The 26,899-nt window shown below is 51.0% G+C and overlaps 1 protein-coding gene across 1 annotated transcript in view; it reads right to left on the bottom strand.

The window, feature by feature from the left end:
• BSN (bassoon presynaptic cytomatrix protein) overlaps positions 1 to 26,899 on the bottom strand; it is a 94,780-nt gene that overhangs the window by 34,467 nt on the left and 33,414 nt on the right. Inside the window, exon 2 of the mRNA XM_042978959.1 lies at positions 6,247 to 6,655. Within this exon, the coding sequence (XP_042834893.1) occupies positions 6,247 to 6,655 (409 nt within the window). The remainder of the gene's footprint in view (positions 1 to 6,246; positions 6,656 to 26,899) is intronic.

Genomic DNA, 26,899 nt, shown 5'->3' with positions numbered 1-26,899 from the left:
TTCTCCACCCAGCAGTCAGAGGAGTGGGGTGTTGTTGTTGAGAGTTTTGTGATAAAATAAATATAACATAAAACTGGCCATTTAACCATTTTAAGTGTACAATTCAACGGCATTAATTACATTTATAATGTACAACCATCGCCGTTATCTATTTCTAAAGAGGTGTTTTTAAATGCACATCTGACCTTCCCACTGCCACTTTTCAAAATCTTTGGAAGCCCATCTAGAGACCCCAGCAGGATCTGCCTGCCCTTTGGGCCTGCTCACGGCACTCCAGCCACCCCAGCCCTGGCTTGTTCCCACGCACTTCCCCTCAGGCCTCCCTGGGCCCCACCTGTCCCTAGGCCAACTCCAGTCTAATGTCTCCTCCTTGTAGAAGCCCCCAAGAGTCTTGGTGCAGCAGCATATCAAACACCCCAGCCTCCCTCCTGGTCCTCTGCACACCTTACCCCCAGGTATGACTGTGTGTTTGCTTGGGTGGTTACTGGCGGAAGGGCAGCCTCTCCCTCTGGCTTGCGGGCTCCACAGGGCTGAGCAACATACTTCAGCTCTGCCTGATTCTCCAGTGTCAAGGACAGTTCCTGGCTTAACATAAGGGCTCAAAAGTATTTGCAGGGGAAGGAAAGGATGGGAAGAAGGGAAAGGGCCACCATCTGACAATGGGTACAGGCAGACCTGCCCAAGGTGACCAGCCAGCATCTGGTTACTTCACTGAGCTCTCCTGCCTCTTCCTGCCTCTGGCTTTCTCTGTCACCTCCCTTTCCTGTCTCTCCCCCCTGTTCCTTCTCCCTGTTCCCACTTTATTTATTTCTCTTTTTTTTCTCAATTTTTACTCAATTCTCTTCTCATTCTGTTTCTTTTGCCCACACATATAGGAGCAGGTGTTTTGAGAATAAAATCTCAGGTTTCTGCTCTGAATTAATTTCACATTCATTCTTAGATAACTGTACAGCCCCCTTTGTAGCTAAAAGTTGGAGTGCCATGCCTGACAGCTCCAGCTATGAAACAGCTCCCACTCCCACACAGCTGTCTCTTCTGCATGTACCCAGTGGCTCTGGCCTCTGCCCCGCAGTGGTCCCAGCAAGGAGGCCAAGAGTCCTGCCTCCTGGGAGCACGGACTGGCAGCAGGGCTGGCTGTCCAGGACTGACTGAAGCTTGGCAGGTATTTCCCTATTGACTTGAAGACTGTTTGGCTTCTGGAAGGCAAGCTGCTCAAGGACTGGATGTACTGTGGGAGAAAGGTTTCCCAAAGGGCCTGCCCCCTGGAGACCAACTTCCATTTGGCTTAGCGGTGGAGAAGGGAAGCCTGGGCATGTGTGCAGACACCACCTCCTCCTAGGCCCAGGGAGGAGGGAGACAACTTTGCCTTTCCTCAGCCCACTGCTGATCTATGTCCTCCTAACACCTGCTCCTCATTCCCTACCGGCCCAGGAGGCAGCGTGGCCATGGAGGAGCAGAGGGAAGGGGGCAAGGCTGGTGGCTGCAGCGGAGGGATCCGGTGCGGCACTCACAGCACCTCCCCCGGGCCATCTGGTGCTCCGGCCCTTGCCGGAAAGGAGTGGGATGCAGGCAGTAGAGGAAAGGCTTATGGCCGTTGCTTCATCTCCCTCCCTTCTCCACACCGCCCACCATGGGTAAGTGCCTAAGCCCTTACTTAGCCCATGGGTAAGTGCTGATGGAGCAGGTTAGGGGGGAGGCCAGTGCACAGTGGATTAAACACCGTTGGGTTGGTCTCGGCAAAGTCTAGACCTTAGGACAGGCAAAGAAAGACCGTGATCATTCTTCTGTAGTTTTTCAGAGGGGCTTCTGAGCAATTCCGACTAGGGCAAGGGAGATGGGAGGCAGATGAGCTCAGATGAGCTGTCTGAACCTGGAAGGCTAGAGATGGGGTAGCAGCTCTATGGCTCCCCACTGGGGCAGAGGGTGGGCCTCCCAGGGGCAGGCTGCGGCTGCACTGTAGCTGGTGCTCTGGGACGCTTCTGCCAATCAGATCTGGAAGCACAGGCATGCAGCCAGCCCTGCGTCTGCACCAGCACGTGCTCTTGTGACGTTCTTCCCCGGGTGAGGCCAGATGCACATCTGGAGGAAGTCCAGGCCAGGACGTGCTGCTGGGCTGCCCCTGGCCATCACTCGTATTCTCTAGCAGCCCACTCCCACCCCCACTGCCCACCCAAACCTCACCTCCCAGATTCCACCCAGGAGGCTCACAACCATGCCTTGTCTCCCATCCCCCCTATCAGAATAGAGCCTGATTTGTGCAACAAGGGCCTCCCTCCTGCAGGAGAAAGGGGTGGCAGGCCTGAACATTAAGTCATTGAAGAGTAGAGAGGTGGGCTAATAGGCCTGAGCTGGCATGAGGCATCAGCAAAGCCACCGAGGCTGGTCCCTGGCCCTCTGCCTCTCCTTTAGAGAAATCAGACATTTGGGAAGTTAAGGTACTTTTCTCAGGACCCACATCCAGGGAGAGAAGAGAACAATCTTCCTGTCTTTTCCCTATCACTGGTACTGAATGGGCTTACATCCTAATGCCTCTGGCCTCCTGATCAGTGCTCCTCCCCACAGGGACGGTCTCTCGTGGGTGGTGAGAGATGTTCAGACCCCACAAGGAAACCCCCAGTCTTTTGCCACAATTTCAAACAGGGTAAATTATTCACCTGCCCTGAGCTCCAGGACCACAAAACTCCGGAAAGAAATGGCCGCACCACAAAGAGTGGCTGAGATGGCCTTGTTTGTTCTGAACTCTCCTCAGGAAGAGGAGGAAGAGTGGACTGTGGACAGGGAAAATGGTGCTGAGAGTCCCTGAGGGAAAACTGGAGACCTAGCCACTGATTCTGGATCCCCAGGTCTATTGCTCCAAAATGACCCTGAATAAGCCAAGACTTCCCAAGACTTCGTCTCCTTGTCTATAAACAGAGAGTGCCCTGAGCTCCTTCCCTGACTTCCATGCAGCCTCAATGTGCTCCAGGCCTCCAAAGCCCAGCAAAGTACATGGGCAGGCATCCTTCTCTCAAAGGAATCACAGCCTCGAGAGCTAACCAACCGGGGCCCGGGCAGAACAGTAAGCACCCACCCGGAAGCCTGGGGACTGACAGAAGACCAGGCCCACCAACCAGAACAGTAGTGGCTCCAGATCTGAGCCATTATTCTGGCCAAATGGGGTTGACCGTTCTACCTGTTTGTGATTCTCATCTCCAGAACTGGCCTGCTGCTTCTGCAAGACTCAGCTAAAGTAACAAGATTCTAACTGATGCCATGAGATGGAAAGACAAATTCACAGAGTTCCAGTGGCCATCTTTTTCCTCCTTTCTGCTCACCTGCCCTCACTCACCGAGCAGCATGAACACTGTGCTGTTGTTTAGCACAACAACTGTCACACTCCTAATCTGCACTGCAACTTGAGGTACGAGTCAGTGATTTTCTACCTCTGCCACACATGAAAATGGTCCATTTTCCATGGTCACATTTCTTTCCAAAGATCCAAGGGAAGCTTCATTAGCAGTCTTAGAAAGGCCATGGAACCCTCCATGTCACTTGCGTGGCCCTTGTCCCTCTCTAGAACTGCTATATCCCTCCTTCTGCCAGCAGGAAGCTGAGGAGCATGTTGACATGCCCTGATGAGGCTTCGGTGAGCTTCAAGCCAGAATGTGGGACCCAGGCCTCCTCAGCCCCGCCACCGCCACCGCAGCATCATCACTGCACTAAGCAGTTTCAGACACACAGCCCCACCCTGCAGACAAGGTCCCCAGTATGCCCCCCAGTGGCTAGTGTCTGCAGTGCATCTGGTGCTGGAACCAGCACCACCTCTTCTTGCACCGTAGCAGGGCCCCTGCTGAGAAGAGAGTCCTGGACCTGGGTGTCCTGGGAAAGGTCGCTTTGCCTGACCGCCCTGCCACCTAGACACACCCTACTTCAGAACCAGCCCCTGGCCCTGCCCAGCATCTCAGGCCAGGCAGGAGCCCAGCCCACAGACACCAGGGTAATCCCAGAAACGGCCTTCTTGGCTGGCAAAACATCAAGTTAGGAGGTGTGTCAGGACAGGTATGGTCTGACCAGGGCGGATCAGCAGGTGCGTGAACAAAACCTGCAAACTGGTTTTCTCTTTCTGTGCAAAAGGACCAGGAAGGTGAATTTACTTTCAGCAGAGTGACAATGGACAACCGCTCTGACTCGAGAATTACGTTCTGCCAGCCTCTCAGGAAAATGTGCTGAGGGCTCTTTCTCCTTGACTGGAACACCACCGAAAGCCAGCTCTGGAGAAGAAAAGGTTCTGCTTGGAGACCCTGTCAGAAAAGGGCATCCACCAGGTTCCGAGAACCTGGAGAATGGACTAGGTCAGCATTTCCCAAACTGATGCCATGGAACAGCGGCCCCTAATGTTCTGAGAAAGCAAGTCTGGGAAAGGCTGCTGGCTACAGCTCTGTCTTGGAGCTCCATGGTGCCGTTCAGGGTGCTGAAGGCCTGAGAAGCCTCCCAGCAAAGAACCAATGCATTTGTCTGGCTCAGATTTGCTTGAAGCACCTGGCTGAGAGGACTGCTCTTCACCAAACACTGTGAATCTGCAGTTAAGTCTGAGGCCCCTTCCTTCCTGGCCCTGAGCCTCGGCTTCTTCCCGGCACAACGAGGCAGATGGACCGAGTGTGGCCAAGGTCCTCCCACTCTGCTGTTTTTCCTGGCACATTAAAGGCTGGCTCCCTTCCCACGTTACCCAAGGTCCTGGGCTTGGGGGAGCCTGTTGTGTGGCAAGGGCTGGGTGCCCACCAGGACCAGTGCCCCATATGTGGCTCTCCCTTGACCTCTGCCCTTCAGGTCCTATAGCTCAAGTGAGCATCTCAGGGAGGCTAAAACCCAGAGGGGCAACACCACACAGGGGCCACCGCAGCATCTCACCCCTGCCTGTCAAACCTTACTCCTGGGGGGCCAGGGCTTCTGGCTTCTGGTTTGTGCTGGCACAAACACACAGGTGAGTTTCTTTGGTGTGGATCACACTGTTCTAAGTACTGAAGAGCAAACACTTACCTAACTGATCAGCTCAGGGATGGGCCTGTTTCTAATCACAGATGTAATAATCACGAGTGTGCACGCCTCCTCAAGGAAGCCCCCACACTCCAGGAGCAACTCCAAACGTACTGAGTCATCTCCCCACAACGGCAGCTCCTTCCTTGGAATCTCACACTTACCTCTCGCAAACCACACATCCCACACCCACAGCACCTCATGTCACAAATAGACCCCGACCTGTGAACAATTATTCTCACTCATCTCCCCCACCCACGAGGTCCAAATGGCTCCTGCTGCTGATAATCCCAGAGGCGGCCATGCCTGTGCCTATAGCCCGGCCATGCTCCATCCTGCCCAAGGGCAGAGCCCTGGAGGAGGAACTAGAGACTTCTATGGGTTACCCCAGAGGAGAGGGAGGAAGCTGACAAGCCCACTCAGTTCATTTCAGAGGCATGGCCCCAGTTGCACTAGTACACTGGGGCACCCAGCCTCCAGGTCCCCAAAAAGAGCCTTCAGGGTTTTGGCTGAGCATCCCACAGCAACTCAAAGCATCCTGAACAAAGCCAGGATGGGGCTGTGGACCCAGGGCACAAAGGAGGCCAATCTCGTGGAAATGGCCCTTCAGTGACTGCTCAGTGAGTGCAGGACACCATCACCCATTGTGAATGCTTGGCTCCCAGCCTGGGTCTCTACCCTGAGGTTGTTTCTCTGGGTATGGCTAGCTTTTCTGCCACCTCAGGCCCAGCTAACTGGAATGAAAGTCCAGAGGAGAAGCTTCCCAGAGCTCGACTGGAAGGCTGTTTCCTGCCTCCCCTAAAACCTTGCTTCCCTCACCAGCATCCCCCTCCAGTGCCCACTGTCAGGGAAGGAGGCTGGCCTAGAGCCAGGGAAATCTGCCTCCCCTCCAGCCTGTGGCTATTTATAGCCCTCTCCAAATGAGTATCCATTGAGAAAAGTTGCCCGGAAGCCTGTCTTTGGCCCTCTCTAAGGCCATTTTTCTGGGTCAAACTCACACCAGCTACAAAAGCATCTTCTACTCTGGGACTCTGCCCAAGCTTTCAGGAGGTGCAGGAATCCCTCAGGAGATCTGCGGCCAGGCCTGTTCTGCTACCACATCTTGAGCCAGGAAGACACAAATGCTGGTGGCTCAGGGAAACAACCAGGAAAAGAGAGTTGGTTAAAGAGGGGAAGGGAACCGAGGGAGGCATGGGAAGGTAGGTGGGGGAAGCCGGCGCAGAAAGTGGTTACCTGGGTGAGGTGAGGGTTGGGGTTGAACCCACACTGGTTGCAGACCTTGTTGTGACACTGGGTGCAGGTGTTGAAGTTTGGCTGGCTGGGGGTCGACGTGAGGTCCGAGGTCTTACATATGGGACACAGCGTGCTGCTGGGAAGGGGGGCGATCTGGGGGACGGAGTAGGGTGATGTGGGGGTGCTGCCTCTGTCCGGTGACACAGAGGGCGACCGCCCTGATCTCTGCGTCCTGCTGTCTACCTGCAGTGTCCTGCGCGGGCCATCAGCCTCCTGGCCTGCTGGGCCCTGTGCCCTCGTCTCCCGGGGGCTCTCGCGGCCGGGAGCAGTAGCAGAAGCCTGCTTCGGGGTTGGGGAAGCTGCTCTCTGGCTACCCGGGGGCTCCTTGGGGTCCAGTCTCCTGGAAACGCTGAAATGACATTGAAAATCACTATGTTAGAGACACTTCTCAGAGAAGCAGCCTGCAGGGGGCTCTATCAAGCTCGGTGACCCTGCCGAGCCCCATTCCGCTCTCCTCTTCCTGCCCAGTGGCATCATCACAGCTACCATTTGCTGAGTGCTGATTGTGTCCCATGCTGAGCGCTGACAAGCGTCTCCCATTTGAACCCTCAGCACCAGGTCATGTGGTAGAATCTTGAGTTCCCCTCCTACATCCTGATGAAGTACAGATTCAGATTCAGCAAGTCTAGTGTGAGGTTTGCATTTTTAAGAATCTCTAAGGTGATACCTATACTGTGGTCTGCAGACCACACTTTAAAGAACCAAGGCTCTAAATCTATACGTTAGAAACACCTGGAGTTATTTTTAAATTTCTGATTCTCAGATTATACCCCAGACAAATTACATCAGAATCTGTGGGGGCAGGGGCACCTGAGGTGCTAGGTTGAGCATCCAATTTCGGCTCAGGTCATGATCTCGCAGTTTGTGGGTTTGAGCCCTGCATCAGCTCTGTGCTGACAGCTCAGAGCCTGGAGCCTGCTTTGGATTCTGTGTCTCCCTCTCGCTCTGCCTCTCCCCCGCTCACACTTTGTCTTTCTCTGTCTCTCAAAAATAAAAGATAAATAAAAAAGAATCTGTGGGGGCAGGACCCTGGTATTAGTATTTTTCCCTCCCCAGGTGATCCCAACATACAGCACAAGTTCAGAGCTATTGCCCTGGCAGGTCTGTTCTGGTTTGTTCCCTTCAAAGGCTGACCCCAGACAGTTGGAGATGGGTGGGGGAGGCATCCCAATGCCTACCTAGTTAATGCCATCTCCAGCAGTGACAAAGGAACCTACTTTCTGGCAGCTCACCAGCAGGCCTGATGCTAGACCAAGTCCATCGAGATGGGTGAAGTGTTACTCTTCCGCTAGTACAAGGCTGGGTGGGGTTGCGGTCCTAGGATCCAGCCCTTGAGGAACCACTGAGAAGAAGTCCAATGTACCTGACCCCCATCTCCATTCTGACCTGGCGCAGCTGCAGGGAAGCCCGCAGAGTTGAGTAGTTCAGTAAGGTAGAAAGTTAAGCTAAACTCAATTTCCTTATTTCCCTTTTCCCCATTTTCCTTTTCCAATTTGAAAGAAGCTGAGCACAAAAAGCCAAAGGCAATGTTTTATATGGCTTCCCTGAAATTCTATCCTTGTTCCAGTGTGTATTCATCTGGGTGGATACTGGCACCCAGGAGACAGGACAGACTGGCTGAGCGCCACTGTGGAGGCTGGACCACAGCTGCCTGCAGGGAGGCCACCCTGGCGCCATCTGCCCTAGTGCCCTGTGTCCTCCTAGGGTCTGACTGACTGACAGGAGGGGATTCTGAGTTTGCTGCCCCTAGATGAAAGCCATCTGCTTGCAAAAAAGATTCAGGGGCCAACTGGTAGGATGTCTTAAAACAAGCCATTTCAGACGGGGGTGGGGGTGGGGCAGGGGGCGAGGAGCCCACCTGGGGAGGCCTCCTCCAAGACTGTCTGCAATTCTTCCTCCCTTCTGAGGAACAGTGGGGGGAGAGCCACACCTTCGGTCTAATAAAGACTCTTCCAGAAAAAAGAAATACTATTACATGTCTATCAAACATTTCTTTCATCAACCAACAACAGCATATACCCACCCATCCATCCCATCTCACAGACCTGCCACTTTCGTCTTCAATAGGATCTCCAGAACCTGAGAGTCTAGCCCCCCTGGGCCATCTTGCCACCAGCTGTGAGGCCCAGTATTAGTGGCCGCAGCATCTCTGGGCCACACTTGGAACCTAGGCTCCACGGCCTTCCAGCAGACTAATTTCTAGGCATGGTAAAGAAAGATTCCCACTTGGTTAATTTATAATTTCACTTTTTATTTGAATGATTTGGGGCTGGAATTTAAAAGCAGCACCTGACTGTATGTTAACTATACTGGAATTAAAATTAAAAGGGAAAAAAAAAAAAAAAAAAAAAAAAGGAGCCCCTGAAAGCTAATCAGAAGCTACTGAGAGCCCTTTATACCATGTGGAGGGAGGGGCTGCAGTCCCTTTCCCAGGCTGTGTAAGGTCTGAAGTTTTTTTCTGAGGAATGTAGCCATCTCTACTGTCTGTGAGTTGCCTGGTCTGTGACAGGCAATCTTCTGTGTACACAGTTGCATTTTAATTCAATGTTGTATCGCCATGTAGTCTTTCTGGGGACAAAATTTGTGTGACAGAGATCCAGATTCAAGTTAACTTTCAGCTCAGCCAGAGTGACAATGACTAAGCAAACAATGCCTTCTGTGGCCCAGCAAAGTCTGTCCTGCAAGGGCTCCCTGCACCTGGGCCTGATGTGTGTGCACACACCAACACGGTGGCTGTAGGAGACACCTGGCGATCGAGCTGCTTGTCCGCGATCCCTTCTCTTTTCCATCCTCCTGGATGATTCCTCACCCCTTCTCCATGATCTTCAAGCCTCCAGTATGTCTCTCCCTCTCTTTACTGTCACTGACAACCTGCATGCCATCTCACCAAGAAAGTGGGAGCTACTAGAGGAGAATTTGCACATCCACAGCCGCTCGACGTCTGTCCCCCAATATTTGCCAGTCTCCTGTTCCCAAATCCCACTTCTTACCTTCACAAACCACCTCCTCTCCTTCATCAACCATTTCCCCTCTCTATTGGATGATTTCAATAACCATGCAAACATGCTTCTCCCATCCGCAAAATTAATTAATTAATTAGTTAATTAATTAAATAACTTTGACCCACTTTCCCCTTTAGCTACTGCCCCATTTCTCTGCTCCTCCCCTTCCTTCCTCTCAACCCAGTCCAACCTGGCTTTTGCACACCCTTCTACAGAAACCGCTATGGTCACAGTCACCAACGGCCTCCACATTATCAATCCAACAATCCCTTCTCAATCTCTCATCTCACTTCAGCAGCACCACAGGATACTGCTGAGTGCTCCCTCCTTCCTAAGTTTTCCACTTGCCTTCTGGAACACCTCCTTCTCCCAGGTTTCTTCCTCCCTCCTGGCCACACCTGTTTAAACTCTCTCCCTGTTTAAACTGTCTCTGGCCCAGTCCTCTTCCCTGAACCTGTCACTGGTCTAACTGCAGACTCTGCATCTTGACTGAGATGTCATATGCATAGGCATCCCAAACCTGAAGCGTCCAAGCTGAGCTCTTATCTTCCCCTATATGTGCGTTTCCCAGCCTCCCATTGGTGCCATCTCTGACCCCTTCTTCTCCCATCCACGTCAATCCTCAGTAAATCTTGTTGGCTTCAGAGTCTGGCCACTCCCACTGCCTCCTCTCTCCCCACCGTCCCCTCTTTTTTTCAGTTCTGCACAAGCCAGGCTGCTTTCACTCACCCCTCTGTGGTCTTCTCTGCATGGCAGCCAGGGTACTCCTCTACATACATAAATTAGCCACTTCCCTCCTCTGTCTAAACCCTCCAACACTTCTTTTCCCTCCCAGAAGAAAATCCAAAGGCTTTACAATGGCCCCTGCAAGCCCACGAGATACAGCCCCTTTCCCCCTGGCCCCATCCCCTACTATTCTTTCCCTCCCTCCTTCTACTTCCCTTAGGCCAGGCCACTCTCCTCTGGGCATCCACATCTGCAGGCATTTGCACTCCCTCAAGTCTTTGTGCTGGTGGCATCCTTTCAGGGACACTCTCCCTGATCTATTTAAAATGAAGCTTCTGGGACACCTGGCTAGTTGGAAGAGCATGTGACTTTTGCTCTCTGGGCATGAGTTCGAGCCCCACGTTGGGTGTACAGATTGTTAAAAAATAAATAAATAAACTTAAAAAAAATAAAATGTAGCTTCTGTCCCTCCTGCCTCTTTGTTCTCCATGGCATTGAGTACCTTCCAGCTCATCATATATATTGCTTTTGTGTATCCTCTGTGATCCCCGCATTAGACCGTCAGCTCTGTGGGCAGGGCCTCTGTGTGCTACCTCCATAGCTGCATCCCGGAGCCCAGCACAGTGCCTAGCACACACTGGACACACAACTGGTGTTTCCAGAATAGATTGGCTGTAGGCACATCATGACTCAGAAAAGCAAACGTGGCCCAAAAGTGTGTTAGAGCTGAGGAAACAAGGCATGGCACGTGACTAGCATGGTACTCGGCCCTTCCCTGGATCTGAGCTCATGCTGGAGAGAGCTGCAGAAATGATAGTGGAGTCCTCTCTGGTTATTGGCTGCACCCCCAGTCCCACCATACAGAATACTCTGCTCACCATGGTGGTGGTGATGCCAACTGAGCCTTACTGTGAGCCCCACTGTGTGCCAGGCACCTATCACATATTAACTCCTTTATGCCTCATAGCAAATCCACAGGACAGGACCCATTTTGCCCATTTTACAGACAAGGAAACTGCTACACATAGGAGTTATATAACTTGCAAAGCCATCATGACTTGTATCAAGGCCTGCAGTCCCTGCCCTTAACCACTGTCGCACATTGTCACTCTCGGGAGCACAGTGAGGCTGTGGACAGGTAGGCAGCACTGCACTTTGGGCTCTTTGGATTATTTTTTTCTCTTCTGAAGAGCTGGTTAAGTGGAAGCTCCCTAGGAGAAGGTCTCTGACATTTTGCTCCCCACTGCAGCCCAGTCCCCCCACCACTCTTGGTACTGAGCAAGCCCTCAATAAACATATGCAAAGTAAATGGAAAGATGTGTAAGCGGTTCAGCGAGCTCACAGGGTGGGACTGACCTCAGGCAGCAACACGATTCAGTTGGGACCACTTCACATGGAGTTTGCCCAGCAGCGCTGAGAGACTCACAGAGAAAACTAACATTCATTCAGGCATGTAGTCATTCACAAACACCTGCTGACCCCTGGAATAGTTCCAGGCCCCATGATAGGTATTGACGGTATGAACAAACTATGTCTCTGACAATGGAAGGTGGTCTACAGGTGTTCATTGTATTGTATTGTATCCTTTACATCTTATACATATTTTATAAGTACTCTTACATTCTTTAGAAATACCTGTTCAATATTTAATTGAAATACATTTTTAAAAAAGTGAATCAGACAGGGATCCAGTCCTCTGGGAGCCTACAGTCTAGAGGGGAGACAGATGTGCAAACAAATCACCGCACGACATGCCTCCACACGGTCCAGGGAAGGGACAGAAGTCTGATGAGGCTTCTCCTTGAGGTGAAAGGGCAAGGGAGGCAGAGGTGAGAGCACATGAAAAGGCTCAGAGACATGACAGAGCATGCTCAGGCTGGGTGGCTGTTGGGGGCAGGCACGGCAGGTTTAAGCCAGTGCTATCCCCAGCACCTAGAACAGCTCCCAGCAATCCTGTGGTCTGAACTTCCTGAACTATGGGCAAGCTTAGAGCTAAAAAGGGAAAGGCCAGGGGAATAATAGGGCCTCTAAGGTTTTCAAACAAGAGAGTGCTCTGGCTGTGTGTCAAGGAGACACTAGTGAAAAATCGGCAATAGCCCAAGAGACAGTCCATGGGGTGAGAGGGAGGGAAGTTTCAGCAGAGGTATTCTGGCTTGAGGTCTGAGGAGGAATGATCCTTTTGATTGAGACTGGGGGTCCAGGGACAGAAGCCAGTCGGTGAGCAGAGAATGGGGAATAAAATGGCAAAATCATGAGGTTGGATCTGGTTTTGTTGAGGTGGGGAGGTAGGTACAAGAGGTATCAGGAGATGGGTCGGGGCTTGGATTCAATTCAGAGAAGTCTAGATATTTCTATTGGGGAGAGTTAAGGGTTCGATTCACAGACAAGCCACAGAGAAGCCACAGAAGAAAAGTCTACACCAATGAGGGCCGCACCCTGTGACTGCCCAGGCCTTCTCCCACCCAGACCGACCTGAGAAGGGCTGGCTCCCCATCCTGCTCAACACAGGACCCACCCGTCTCTTGCAGGAGATGCAGGAGCTCCATCTGTGACACATCCCTGGATGCAAGTCTCATAGAGACCAGGATGGCTGGGGTAGCCCTGGGCCTCTTCAGGCGGCCCTCCTTAATAAAGGTCTCCACTGGGTAGAGAAGGGAGAGAGGAAGGAAAGGGGGAGGGAAACATCCACAGGTAGGACACAGTTCAGCCCCACAGAAGACCTGGTTTCATGGATCTGGACCATCAGCAGTGAGGCTCCATGAGGCCAATGGTCCTCCCAAAAGCCCCAGGGACCGCTCTTGCTTGGTGAGGGTTGGGATAAGCACAGGTGAGCAAGGAGGGAAGAAGGACACTGCCATAAAGCAGAGGAGACACAGGAGGACAAGTAGGTGAGAAGGAGGGAGAGAGCAGAGATATGAAGGAGTGGCTGGAAGCCAAGCAGGGAAGACTAAAAATGGCTTATCCAGGGATACATATTTTTAAAAGATAGCCAAGAAAGGTAGAGGGGGTAAAAATAGCTGGATTTCTACCAGCTTTCCTCCCTTTCAGCACTAAAGGCTATTGACTGATCAGAAACAAGTCTTGAAGCTGTTTAGCAGGGCTGGAAGGACCACCCCCCTGGCCACATGGGTGCTGTTGGGGAGGGGCACAGAGCCAATTCAGTTGGCATCCCCCTTGGCACTCCTCAGTACCCCAGTAGCCTCCTGTCCCATACCATGACCACCACTGGGAGAAATGATCCAGACTGTGCTGGTCAGACCTGGGCTCGCCGCTGTCAGATATCCCAGGAAAGGCATGAAGCCAACAAGCTCCACCGACCAAAGATGCCCCAGCCACCAGGTACATCCGTAAGATCAGGGCCACCAGGGAGAGATGTGGCTGCCCAGGTCCACAGTGAGGAGGAGCCTAGAGCCACTGCGGCAGCTGTGCTCAGAGAGGATCTGCTCAGGCTGAAGCAGACTAACAGAAGGAGAAGCAGGGAGGCAGGGAGACAGTGCGGGCTCCAGAGGGAAAACCAGGCTGGGTTCCACATGGCAGCATTCTAGAGCATGCCCCCCACCGCCTCCAGTTGAATATTTAAAAAAGAAATACTTCACACCAATAAATGACTGTCTTTGTTCACCAGGAGGGGATTGAACTTAGGGAAATTGTTTTTCTTAAGTCAGAGCAGCCGGAAGAGGTCCCACAGCTTCAAACAAGGTTTTGATAAATTCATGGCTGACCTTTCTGTAATAGGCAATTATGACTGGGCAGATGCTGTGGGAGGATCCTCTCCTTTCAGGCCCATGCCAGGAAGGGCCACTGGGCCACCCACTGGCACCTGTGGATTCAGGCAGAGAAGCAAGGGTTGCAGAATCTTGGTTTGGGTTTTTCTGTGTATTTTTTTTTTTTAGTAATCTCCACACCCAACGTGGGGCTTGAACTCACAACCCCGACCCAGATCAAGAGTTGTATGCACTGCTGACTGAGCCAGCTAGGCGCCTCAGGGTTGCAGAATCTTGGGAAGCACGATCAGGTCGTGTGTCCTGGAGCAATTCTCTCACGAATGGATGGGAGGACACAGAAAGTTTGACTTTAGAAAAAACATTCCAGTTTCCACACACAAAAAAACTTCTTGACCTACCCAGTTTCCAGGCCAGTGGCCTTCTGCCTTTCTGATCATGCATCCCTATCAATAAAGTATGTTTGCATACCCCCAACATATGAATAGTTATCCACCGATTACGTACACATATATTACTGATAAAACACACCTCCCCAAATGGAAAAGTTTGAAAGGATGAGATAGGATATAAATGTTTTCACAGCTTTAGTTGGCTGCCTCATCTCCCTCCCCTTCTTGGCACGTGTGCCCCAGTTTGGAGGCTCTGCTGAGGAAATTCTTTTATTTTTAATTTTTTTTTTTTATTTCAGAGAGAGAGAGAGAGCACAAGTGGGGGAGAGGGGCAGAGGGAGAGAGATAGAATACCAAGCTGGCTCCATGCTCAGCACAGAACCCGACATAGGGCTCGATCCCACGACCCTGGGATCACGACCTGAGACGAAATCAAGACTTGGACACTGAACCGACTGAGCCACCCAGGCGCCCCCCCTGCTAAGGAAATTCTTAATCTCCCAATCTTAAAAGGAGTCTGTTTGTGGCCCAGACCAGATTCTCTCCTGCCCCCAGACCTGCCCCATTGAAGGTGGACTTAGGTCAGTGTCAGGAAGTCCCCTTCCTGATCACCTATCAACCAAAAAGAATTTGCTCTGCTGAGACCAACAGCACAGAGGTGAGGGTCTCCATAACACTCAGCTACAGCACTCAGAGCCTTTCATGGGACAGGAAACATAGACCACAGGCTCAGAGCCTCTGAGTTGCTCTCTTGAAGCCAGGGGATGCCCTGCTGGCTGGGGAGGGAAGGTACCACCCACAGGGTTCCTGGGTGGTGGTGGTAGGGTGTCATGCTACACGCAGAGCTCCCCAAGAGGCCAACAGCCTCCCCTCCTAACTTCCAGCCCCTTGAAGCTCCTGCCCCACTATGAAGGTAAGGTTCCAAGACCCAAGAGACCCCAGAGAATTAGCTCCTCTCCTACAAGTGAGGACAAAGCACCTTGCCATCCTGGTGACAGCCCCCGCAGCAAGTATATACTTGTGCACTTGGGCATACACGTACTCACACCCCTGAGCAGACAAACCCATGTGAAGATCCCCACCACCTCCACTCATCATTTCCACTTAGGAACATCTAGCAGTTGGAACTCTTCCTGGGACCAAACAACAAGCTTCAGCTGGTGCCAGGCCAGTCCATCTGGGCCAGCAGAGAACATGTTTAAGGCAGTGAGCTGTGACTGCTTTGCTGCTGCTGAGGGAGAGTTTGGGATGATTCGCCAGGTGGGTCAGGATGGCAGAGAGGGTGACGAGAGGGACCAGTAGGAGTGCAAGCTGCTGCCATCCAGCATGGGCCAGGGGAGCTGCCAGCATGAGAGGAGAGACCACCAGCGCTGGCAGCAAGGTGGGGGCCGGTCCACAACTGTGAGGAAAGCAGGCCCTGGGGACCCCATTCCCCAGCCCTGGGGCCCACATGTTCTGAGCATCTCTCAGAACAATCCCATTTGGTCTTGGTTCCCTTTAGATCCAGCCCATCTCCAGAATCCAGAACAAGGATGGGAAATAAGGGTAACTTTCCTCTAACCCTGTTAAATGATAGTGACTGCATAGAGCACTGGGCTTGGGAAAGATCTATGGGAAAGACTGTTGCCATCACTTAGTAAGGTCTGTCATGAACCTGGGAGTAGGGCCATAGAACTGTCATCCGTGATGTAAAACAAAACCAGACCCTTAGAGCTGCCTAAAGTGACACCCAACATCCTGGAGTGTCTCACTGAGAGCTGGGCCAGGCCCAACTCAGGACAAATCCATCCCCGCAAGAAAGAGACCAGAGAATACATGTGGTGTTTACCTATGACCTTCCCTTCAGCCTCATTTTCACCTCCATCCCACGGCTTTCCCAGAGCCACGGCAGCCGTATGTAAGCATCAGTCAGCTAGGGCAGCGAATGCCACAAGTTTGGTGTAACTGGGAGTGTCTCTTGTACCATGGTGCTTGTGGCAGGGGGCATTGTGTGGCTGATGGCTTGCCTGAGTCACATGGTGGCAGACACCATCCTCCTGCTCTAAGGACTCTATTGAGGGGTTACTAGTCCTTTCATCATACCTTCATCATTCTTAAGGAGTTTCTCTCTAGAAATTTTTGTTCATTCATTCATTTAAAAAGGGCTCATAGGAACCACATTCTCTAGCTCTTCAATATCTAAAAGTATCTTTGTGGTCATTAAACTTGAACAACAGTTTGTCTGGATATAAAATTCTAGGTTCAGGGGCACCTGGATGGCTTAGTCAGTTAAGCGTCTGGCTCTTGATTTTAGCTCAGGTCATGATCTCACAGTCTTGAGATCGAGCCCCGTGTCGGGCTCCACGTTCAGTGTGGAGATTCTCTCTCTCTCTCTCTGCCCCTCTCCCCCACTTGTGCTCCCTCTAAAATAAAAAAGATTTAAATAATTTAAAAATTCTAGGTTTATGCTTTCTTTCCCTGAAGACTTTGCAGGTCCAGCCCCTCTGCTTTCTAGTATCAACTCTTATTGTGGTGAGTTCTGGGCCAGCCTGATCGGCTAGCTCCCCTTATAGGTATATTAACACTTTCCTCTGCAGTGCAATAGTTTTTCGTTAGTTCAATACGGAGAATGAACAGGAGATTCTTTTAATTCATCATATTTGACTAGAAGACATTTTACAACCGAAAACAAATACCATTTTCTCTGGCTTTCCACTGTGCAAGTTCTAACTTTTCTAAAGCATGGGCCCCTTTATAAATCTAATTTAAAACCTTAGATTTAGGGCGTGCCTGGCTGGCTCAGTCAGTAAAGCATGCATGCAACTCTAAATCTTGGGGTTGTGAGTTCAAATCCCACATTGAGTGTAATACCTAAAAATGAAATCTTTAAAAAATAAAAAAATTAAAATAAAACAAAACCTTAGATTTCATCCCTAAGAAGAAAAAAAGTACACATTCATGAGCATTTTTGTTTGATTTCAGAAGCTCCTAGGAACCAAATTCCTCAATGACTAACCTGGCCTGGGACCAGCAGGCCCAAGCCTATCACACCGGCCTGTCACGCACATGCCCCCAGTACAAGTGCCTGAGGCCTGGGAGCTCTTGACAAGCTAGCAGCAGCTTTCCTGTGTCCATGCCCACAGGCTTTCCAGAGGCACAGCTGAACACCTCCTCAGTGCCATTCAAACCCAGCTTTAGATGTGGAGCATCCTGGGCCTCCCTCCCTATACATGTGCCCCCAAGCCCAGTCCCAAGGCCACCCTCCTGCAAGGCACCGTTTACTATCTGTCTTTCAGTTCAGACTGAGCCCTCTATGAGGGCAGGGGTGCCCAGAATCTAATGTGTTTGCCAAAGGACACAGAGGTTCCACAGGCTCTTTTAATCAATTGATGAAAAATAATTTGTAATTGGGCAAGGTTTATAGGAAATGACCCTGCTAAGGCTTGAAACAAGCAACTTCTTTTAGGTGAATTAATCAGTCATATTTACATCATTCACAGTTTACAAAGATCTGGTTTAGCCAATTATCACAAATTCCAAGAGGAAGAAATCCAAAGGTTGGGTTTTACTACAGTACATAAAGGAGCTGGCTTCTTGAGCTAGAAATCAGTAGGAGGGAAGTGTTACTGTTTTCAGTGCCCTGATGCCTTTTTTCCCACATATTTCACAGACCTGGGTAAGAGCTCATCAACAGGAGACTCCTGAAAGAACCAGGGGAGGTGGGGGCCCATGCTGGGAGCTCAAAGGGCCAGAGAAAGGAAGAGGAGACAGGGAGAGGCCAGACCAGAGTCCCCACTCAGAGCTAAGCCCCAGGTCAGCAGCTCCTTGAAGGGTTCTCTTCATCACCTCCCAGGCTTTCCCAGGGACCCTACCTGGGACACCAGAAGAAAAAAGGGGACCAACCTTAGGGACCCGTCCCTTTGAGCACCATAAAGACTGAGCCCAGGACCCTGACACTTGTCTGGGCAAATCACAGTACACCCCTACACCAAACCTTACATTATGCACAGCATTTGCACTTTAAGGAACTTCCTGGCTTTTCCAGCCCTCTTCAAGAGTGCCTCCAGGCCAGTCGGACACCCCCATGGACTCCCCTACCTGGCTCAGCTTCCTGAGGGGACACATGGCCACACAGGCAAATTCTTAGTCCCTTCTCCACAGCCTTCTCAAAAGCCTCAGCCCCAGTGCTGGTCCTCTGTTCACATTTACTGACCCTGTCTTCTGGAAGTGCCATGGCTCCCAAATGTGGCCTAGGAGTTCTGATCCAGCCAAAGCCACTGAGGCTCCTGCCCCCCCACCCAGCTCCAGGCTTATAGACACCTGCATTAGGACCCTGCATGGGAACAATTTTGAGATGTGAAGTGTCCCAGTTTTCTGGCTCAGGGGGAGTACTCCTAAGGCTAGGAAGCTCTAATCAGGAGTCAGAAGTCATTACATAAAGCTGAGCCAGCTTTTCCCAGCTTCTAGCTCCTGCAAATTCTACTACTACAGCCTTTTACCAAGGGGATAGTGTTGTGCTTATCAGCTCTCTTCCAAAATCTGCTGAAACCAGAAAGTTGAGATAGTTAAGAGAAAACCACAAGTCTTTGTGACTGGAGGCCACAGGCCCAACTCTCCCATGCCAATCCCAGTAGGGCAGAAGCCAGAAAACTCCACAAATTCCTGCCCAGTCTTCAGACCTACGGCTGAGGACTTAGCACTCAGCCTGCCCTTGGAGGTTGCCAGGACACAGCCTCAGTCCACAAAGATGGCTAAGGGCCTACTTCACACCCAGCCCTGCTCCAAGCACAGGAAGACAAGGGCCAACAATGCAGTTAGCAAGATATCCCAGCGTCTGCATCATTAATACATGAATTGGGTGAACACCTGCTGGGTACGGTGCTCTCTGCTAGACCTGGAAACACCCCAAGGTATGAGGCTTCCCAGAGCTTATTCCTCCAGACTCCTAAGGAAACCCCACCTGGCTGAGACCTCTTGATTCCTTTCTCATGGGAAGCTGGTAGTATCCAAAAACTATGTCTATTGGGTATTTTGGGAGAGAAAGAAATACCAAAGTAATGTCTGCCCACTCCATGTTAAAAAAATCTCCCTGTCCAGAAATCAGAACTGCTATTTTTTTATTTAAAAATTTATAAACTTTTTTAAATGTTTTTTTAAAATTTATTTTTGAGAAAGAGAGAGCACGAGCAGGAGAAGGACAGAGAGAGAGGGGGACAGAAGATCCAAAACGGGCTCTGGGCTGAAAGCAGCAAGCCCCACGCAGGGCTTAAACTCACGAACTGCAAGATCATGACCTGAGCCAAAATCGGGACGCTCAACAGACTGAGCCACCCAGGCGCCCCTAAAAACTTTTTTTTACTAGCAATATCTTTCTTGCTTTTTATATTTCTATACAACAAAAAGGGAAAACTTGTCAGTGACCTAAAAAGAGAATTATGATTGGGAATTATCCATGGCCCTTAGTTTCAGCTCTGAGTTAAATCATCACAAGGGGTCCCATCCCCACTCATCTCCCAGAGCCACCCTGTTGGCACTCATCCCTCTGTCACTTGCTCCCATAGCCCAGGGCCCTGTGCTAACTCTTGGCCAGGGCTATTCCAACAGCTAAAGAATCTTGCCCTTGGACAAAGGGCCAGCAGCCCTGGTGTGGTGCCAGGCAGTCTTGGCACTAGATGTGACAGGTTATAACATGAGAATGAAATCCTCTGAACAATACCTTTTACAATTTCAAATTTATTACAATAAAAAGAATTCAAAGCAAGTGTTCTCACACATAAAATTCCACATACCATACACAAAATAATTAGAACTTAAATGTGTGTGTGTGTGTGTGTGTGTGTGTGTGTGTGTGTGTGTGCAGTGGGGCAGGTGTAGGGTCCTCAGGGGGCCCCAGAGAAAGAAATTAATGTGGACTGGCAGAATCAGAGAAAACCATGGAGGAAGACACAGGGGAGGAAAGAGGGTTCCAGAGAAAAGTGGTCATCTGTCTTTCCTACACACACAGTCACCATGAGGGTCCTTGGAGCCCAGCACAGAGCCTGGAACAGAGCAGGGCTCAGTAAGTGTTTGTGGACTGAAAGACCAATGAACTGACGTAAATGATTAGGGAATGGGTGGTCCTCTGTGGCCGCAGTGACTGACACACTGGCCGTGGAGGAGGGAGGATGTGTTGCCACAATCCTGGGGCCTATAGACTTCTCCAGCTGATGATAGGCAGTCTGCATGGCGGGGGACAAAGGTGTCTGAGGTCTGGGACAGAGACACAGGGCAGGCCCAGCTCAGGAGTGTTGTTCAGAAAGCCCACTTGAAAGCAGCCTGGGAGCACCTGGGTGGCTCAATCGGTTAAGCATCAGACTTCAGCTCAGGTCATGATCTAATAGTTCATGAGTTCGAGCCCTGCATCGGGCTCTGTGCTGATAGCTCAGAGCCTGGAGCCTGCTTCAGATTCTGTGTCTCTCTGCTCCTTCTCTGCTCGTGCTTTGTCTCTCTCTCTCTCTCAAAAATAAACATTAAAAAATTAAAATTAAAATTAAAAAAAAGAAAGCAGCCTGGCTTTTCTGTGGCAACTACACAATCACAGCCCCAGAGCCTCACACAAGCCACCTGTGCTAAGTGCTCACTCTTCCTGTCCAGAGAGAGGAAAATGCCACCAGCCCCACCCTGCGTAGGTGGGTCACCACACAACAGCCCTGCAGGCCGCTCTGCCCTCAAAGCACTCCACCCTTTGCCCTCAAAGGCCCTCTGCCCTCAAAGCACTCCACCATGGGGTCCCTCCTATCTCTGCCACTTCCTTTTCTGGCGCTGCCTTCAGGCAGGGAGTCTGGAGGCTCCTCACCTGACCATCACTTCTCCCAGCTTGTGTTCTGCTCTCTTTCTAGAAGGTCCTTTCCTTAAAACCCATTCAACCTTCAGAACCCAGCTCAAGCACTCCGTCCTCGACGGGGCCTTCCCCAGAGCTCCCAACCCCGGAAATTCACCATGCTTTCCTGCAGACTCCTCCAGCCCCAGGCAGGACAACTCCTGTGGGCGCCTCCCTGGTCCGGTCTCCCTCTCTCCCATCCTCTCTCCCCTCCAAGGCCAAATGCCCAGACCCAGAGGGGGCCAGTGCCGAGCAAGTGTCCATCTACAGAATGCAATTCTTTACAGGGCTTGTGTGAGAAAATCAGAACTACAAAGAATGGCATCTAGAGATGGTAAGTGAGACTCAAGATTCCAGCAGGAAAAACATATCCTCCTCTAAGTAATTCCCACTGTGACATTAAAGGATATTTAAAAAGAAAGCCACCCAGTACCCTTCCAGCCTTCAACATTATTGCGTCCATTGTTCTACCTGCCCTGTTAGACCTGTTGCAGACAAATGTCCAAGGACTGTGGCTCATTTTCTGTTTGCACCAACTCCGCAGTCTTTACCCTGCAGTTTTGCTCACCTCTCACTTCCTATGGGTCTAACTCAGAAGTCTGCTATCTACCTGAAGCACTTTGGCTCCTGCCTCTCCTCCCTTACATTGTGAGGATCCAGAAGGTGCTGGGGGTTCCTTTCAAGATCCCTCTTGTGGGAGACTCACTCGGGGAGCTTGCCTCCCACTATTAGAGATTCCCCAGCAAGGTGAGAGGCTGGAGGGCTTCCTGCAGGAGGTTTCCCCCTCACCACTCCTACTTCCCATCCTCCCCTCCTGGCTCAAGGGCTGATGCTCACTCCCCCCTCACTGCTCAGCCTGTTCGGGGGGAACTAACTCTCTCAGAAGGCCCCACAGCCTAGTCTAAGGCCCAAACCCCCATCCAAAGAGCATTAGTCCCTTTCAGGAGGCCAGAGCCACCTTTGGCCAGGAGAGGTCCTCCCTCTGGCCAACCACCAGCAGATTCCCTCTGCTATTCTCTTCCCCTTCCTCCCCTTTCCAGGACTCTGTGTCTGGGCAACAGAAGGTCAGGGATGCCTGTGTTCCTACCTGACACATTTTCACATGTTGAGAGCATTCAACTCAGCTGCTCGGGCTTCAACACCATCAAGACAGATGTTCTCATAGGGAAAATACCTGCCTGTGGGTCTGAGAGTGGTGATTAAGAGCTGAGAAAAAAGCACAACAAGACACCGTGTGAATGTGGCATGTGCACACGTGCTCGCATGTGTGTACAGGGCTATGCACGCTCCGGTCTGTGCGTGTGCACATGCACACTCACGTGAGCACATGTGAGCACCTGTGATCACACTCTTCACAGCACATGGCGAGCCATTGTGTAATGAGTAAGACACTGTCAAGGAGGCCAGCTCCCAAGGGGAAGGCCAAATGCCCTGAGGGACTAGCCCAGCCCTGAGTCACAATGCCTAGACTGCCTGGGCCAGACTGAGCCAACAGCGGGGCCAGGGTCACCCCAGCCTGACGGAGAGCGGTGCCAGGTACACAGTAGGCACTGAGGAAAACATTAGCCCTTCCTTCCTCCCTTCCTTCCTTCCCTGGCTTGACAGCAAGGAGAGTGGGCAGGAAGCCTGGGATTTTGATGCCAAAGTCTTTAGGGAAGTGGGAAGTAATAGAAGCCCAGCATTGCTGAGGGAGAGACAGAGGTAGAACCATATGGCCTATGGCTGACAGGACAGCAAAGACCCAGGTCTGAGGGCCAGGCTTGTGTAGCAGACCCAAAGACCCCCTAGCTAGGGGGAGCAAGCAAGTGAATGTGAACCTGGACGCCTGTTGCAGGGTGAGGGCAATGCTGTACTCAGGCATAGCCAGGCTCTCACCTGGCAGAAGGTGGAAAGAACGTCTGGGGAAGGTGCTGGGGGTCCAGGGTAGTTTGGGGTTCCAGAGAACAGGGTGGGGTATCTGGGATAGAGGATGTGGTGAATACAGGTCCAAATACAAAAGGGAGTGACAGAAGGGATTAGGGCTCCAATGGCAGCCAGAATGGCACAAGTGGGAGGCTTCGGTGAACACCAGATCCTTATCAAGAGCTACAGGGTGCCTGGCACTGGATGCACTAGAGACACTGGTTACTAGCAGTGAGCAAGGCAGACAAGGCCGGAACTTGCCTTATGGTACAGGAGACAGGCAAAGACCAAGATAAACAGGTAGGTCTGATTTATCCAGAGTATAATAAGAACAAGGAAGTATACTAAGAAATAAGGAAGGAGAAAGACGACCCTGGTGAGTTTGGGGGGGGGGCACTTCTGGAGGAGGGACACCTGAGCAGAGCCTTGCAAACATCCTGGGAGGGGCCAAGCTGAGGCCCAGGGAGGGGCATCCCAGGGGAAGAAATGTCAGGGGCTTAGGCTTTGTAGTGAGTGTGTGTTGCAGGCAGGGAGCCACCAGCAGGGCACTAAGCCTGGAGGGAGGGGGATGCGTAGAAATCGGGCTGGGAAGCCTGGTACGTGGGAGCAGACCCTGCTTCCAGACTCCTTCCCAAGCTTTGGCATCCTGTCTCAGTGCCCATCCATGTGTCTTCTCAGGCTGCTGAGATGCAAGAATCCCTGTATTCTATTCACAATAGCCAAAAGGTGGAAGGAACCCAAATGTCCAACAGATGAAATGTCAACAGATGACAAAACAAACAAAATGTGGCATGTACACACAATGGAATATCATTCAGCCTTCAAAAGAAATGCAATTCTGAGGCTCTTGGGTGACTCAGTTGGTTAAGCGTCTGACTTCCACTCAGGTCATGATCTCACAGTTTGCAGGTTCAGGGCCCCGCATGGAACTCTGTGCTGACAGCTCAGAGCCTGGAGCCTGCTTTGGACTCTGTCTCCCTCTCTCTCTCTGCCCCTCCCCTGCTCTCTCTCTCTCTCTCTCTCTCTCTCTCTCAGAATAAACATAAAAAAAAAAAAAAGAAATGCAATTCTGACACATGCTATCACTGGATGAACCTTGAGAACATTATGCTAACTGAGATGTCAGATATAAAAGGACAAATATTATATGACTGCCCTGATATGAGGTATCTAGGATAATCAGATTCACAGAGACAGAAAGAAGAACAGTGGTTATCAGGGGGTGGGGAGGGGTCTGGGGAACTAGTTTAATGGGCACAGTTTCTGTTTGAGAAGAGGAAAGAGTTGTGGAGACGGATGGTGGTGGTGGTTACACAACACTGAATGCACTTCATGCTGACGAATTGTACACTTACTAATGATGAAAATGGTAAAAAAATTTTAAGGCTTATTTATTTTTGAGAAAGAGAGACAGAGTGCTAGAGGAGGAGGGGCAGAGAGAGAGGGAGACACCGAATCTGAAGCAGGCTCCAGGCTCCAAGCTGTCAGCACAGAGCCCAACGCGGGGCTCGAACTCAACGAACTCTGAGATCATGACCTGAGCCGAAGTCAGATGCTTAACCGACTGAGCCACCCAGGAGCCCGTGAAAGTGGTAAATTTTATGTGATGTATAGTTTACCTCAATAAACAAAACAAAAGGAATGAAATACTACAATGCTACAATGTGGATGAGCCTTGAAAACATTATGCTAAGAGAAAGAGGCCAGACACAAAAGGACACATATTTTATGATTTCATTTATATGAAACATCCAGAAGAAGTAAATTGGTAGAGACAGAAAGCAGACTAGTGGTTGCCTGGAGCTGACAGCCAGAAGAGATGGGGAGCAGCTGCTTAATGGGTATGGGGTGATGAATGTATTCGAGAACTAGGTGGAAGTGGTGGTTGCACAACATTGTGAATGTACTAAATGCCACTGAGTCGTACACTTTAAAATAGTTAATTTTAGGGGCGCCTGGGTGGCTCAGTCGGTTAAGCGACCGACTTCAGCTCAGGTCATGATCTCGCGGTCCGTGAGTTCAAGCCCCGCGTCGGGCTCTGTGCTGACAGCTCAGAGCCTGGAGCCTGTTTCAGATTCTGTGTCTCCCTCTCTCTTTCTGACCCTCCCCCGTTCATGCTCTGTCTCTCTCTGTCTCAAAAATAAATAAACGTTAAAAAAAATTTTTTAAATAGTTAATTTTAGGGGCACCTGGGTGGCTCAGTCGGTGAAGTGTCTGTCTTTGGCTCAGGTCATGGTCTCACGGCTCATGGGTTCAAGCCCCACGTCAGGCTCTGTGCTGACAGCTCGGAGTCTGGAGCCTGCTTCGGATTCTGTGTCTCCCTCTCTCTCTGCCTGTACCCCACTAGCACTCTGTCTGTCTCTCTCTCAAAATATAAATAAACATTTAAAAAAATAGTTAATTTTATGTTATTGGAATTTCACTACAACAAAGAAAGAGATGGGAGAGGGGAAAAAAGACTCCCTGAGTAAAATCAGAGATCACCTCAACTGGGCTGCAGAGAGCCACCTCTGGCCACCTTGTCCGCCGTGAGGCAGGTCCCACCTAATCCACCACGGAACCTGTGGGTGTCTGTTCCTTCCCTGACCCAACACTGAGAAATGCCAGAAGTCTTCACAGTCTTGCTCTCCTCCCACCATCTGTCGGGCCTTCTAGTTACCCTGGACGCTTCTACCGCACCCAATGAGTATTTACCTAGCCTTTTTCCCCAAGTTAAATCACTTCCAATTTGTTTCCCTTCTAAATTAACTTCACTTATTGGTCTTTTAATTATCTGTAGCACAGTGGCTCGAAGATCCTAAATGCTAAAAAAAATATCATGCTTCCTCTCTGGAAGTTGTGACACAAACTGAACATGGACCCAAGCTTATAAGGTCCAGGTACAAAAATACAAACTACACATGCACACATGGCAGAACTACTTGTAAGGGTAAAACTCAGGAAACAACCACAATGTCTTTGGTGTGCATTCGTTGAATAAAACTGTGCTCCAGCCACAATAACGGAATTCTGCATTGTTGTGGAAAGGAAGGTGTCCGCAGACCGCCATAGGATGATCCCTAGGATCATCGTCAGGGAAACAAAGTCAGGGGCAGAATTGTTAAGCCTAATTCTTACTGAAGGAAGGAATTCCCTAATTCCTAATGAAGGAAGCTAGAGGATCCAGGAAGGCCAGTATAGGCCTAGTCGGAAGCCAGTGATTCAAACCAACTCACAGGGTCAAAGGAAGCCGGTGCTGGTTGCTGGGAAGGAAAAGCTGCTTCATGGATATACCAGGAAAGGGAAAGACCCAACCGAAAATACAGCGCTGTCTGGGTGTGGGGGATTCTACGCTAGCTGGGAGCCAGCAAGGTCAGCCAATCGCCCATTTGGGCTGAGCTGGTTCTTGAGCTTAGGCACAGAGTGACAGCAGCCAAGGCTCACCAAAGACCTGCTAAAAGAATGGTCACCAGGAAATCTGTTTCCTTGGACCTTCAGAGCTACTGGCATCATTGCAGGGAATAGCTTCTGGGCCATCTCCAGCAATGCAGCAGGGGCCACTCAGCACTACTCACACACAGGGGTCCCCTTGGACAAGGCTCTGGTCACTTGCTAAGTCAGTAATCATGGTGTAATCTGACAGGCCCGTGTCGCCTAGAGTGGCAACCTCAACAGGCAACTCCCGTGGTACACCCTGTGTAGTACGGAAACTGAAGGAGGAAACAGGCAAAGCTGGTGGCATCTGCTCGCAGGGCCACACAGCCTCTTCAACTGGCCCCACAGGAGGAGGAGTCCACTGAGGCCCCACACTGGCCAGGCAGCACACTACCTAGAGGTAGAGAGAGTGAGTCATGGAGGCAAGAGCACTTTCTGTGACAGCTCAGAGAACAATGTCTTGGGGACCGGAGCAGAACAGGAAAGCTGCAGAGCAGCGCCCCTGCCCCTCCAGAGTCCCCGACTGGTCGTCCTGGAGGAGTCAGCAGTGGAGGGGGCGTGACTTGATGGGCACAGCCCCTCCTATAGGTGTGGAAG

Source organism: Panthera tigris, chromosome A2 (assembly GCF_018350195.1).
Source record: "Panthera tigris isolate Pti1 chromosome A2, P.tigris_Pti1_mat1.1, whole genome shotgun sequence".
NCBI classification, from domain to species: Eukaryota; Metazoa; Chordata; class Mammalia; order Carnivora; family Felidae; genus Panthera; species Panthera tigris.
Note: the sequence above shows the minus strand (reverse complement) of the source record. Positions and strands in the feature narration are given on the sequence as shown.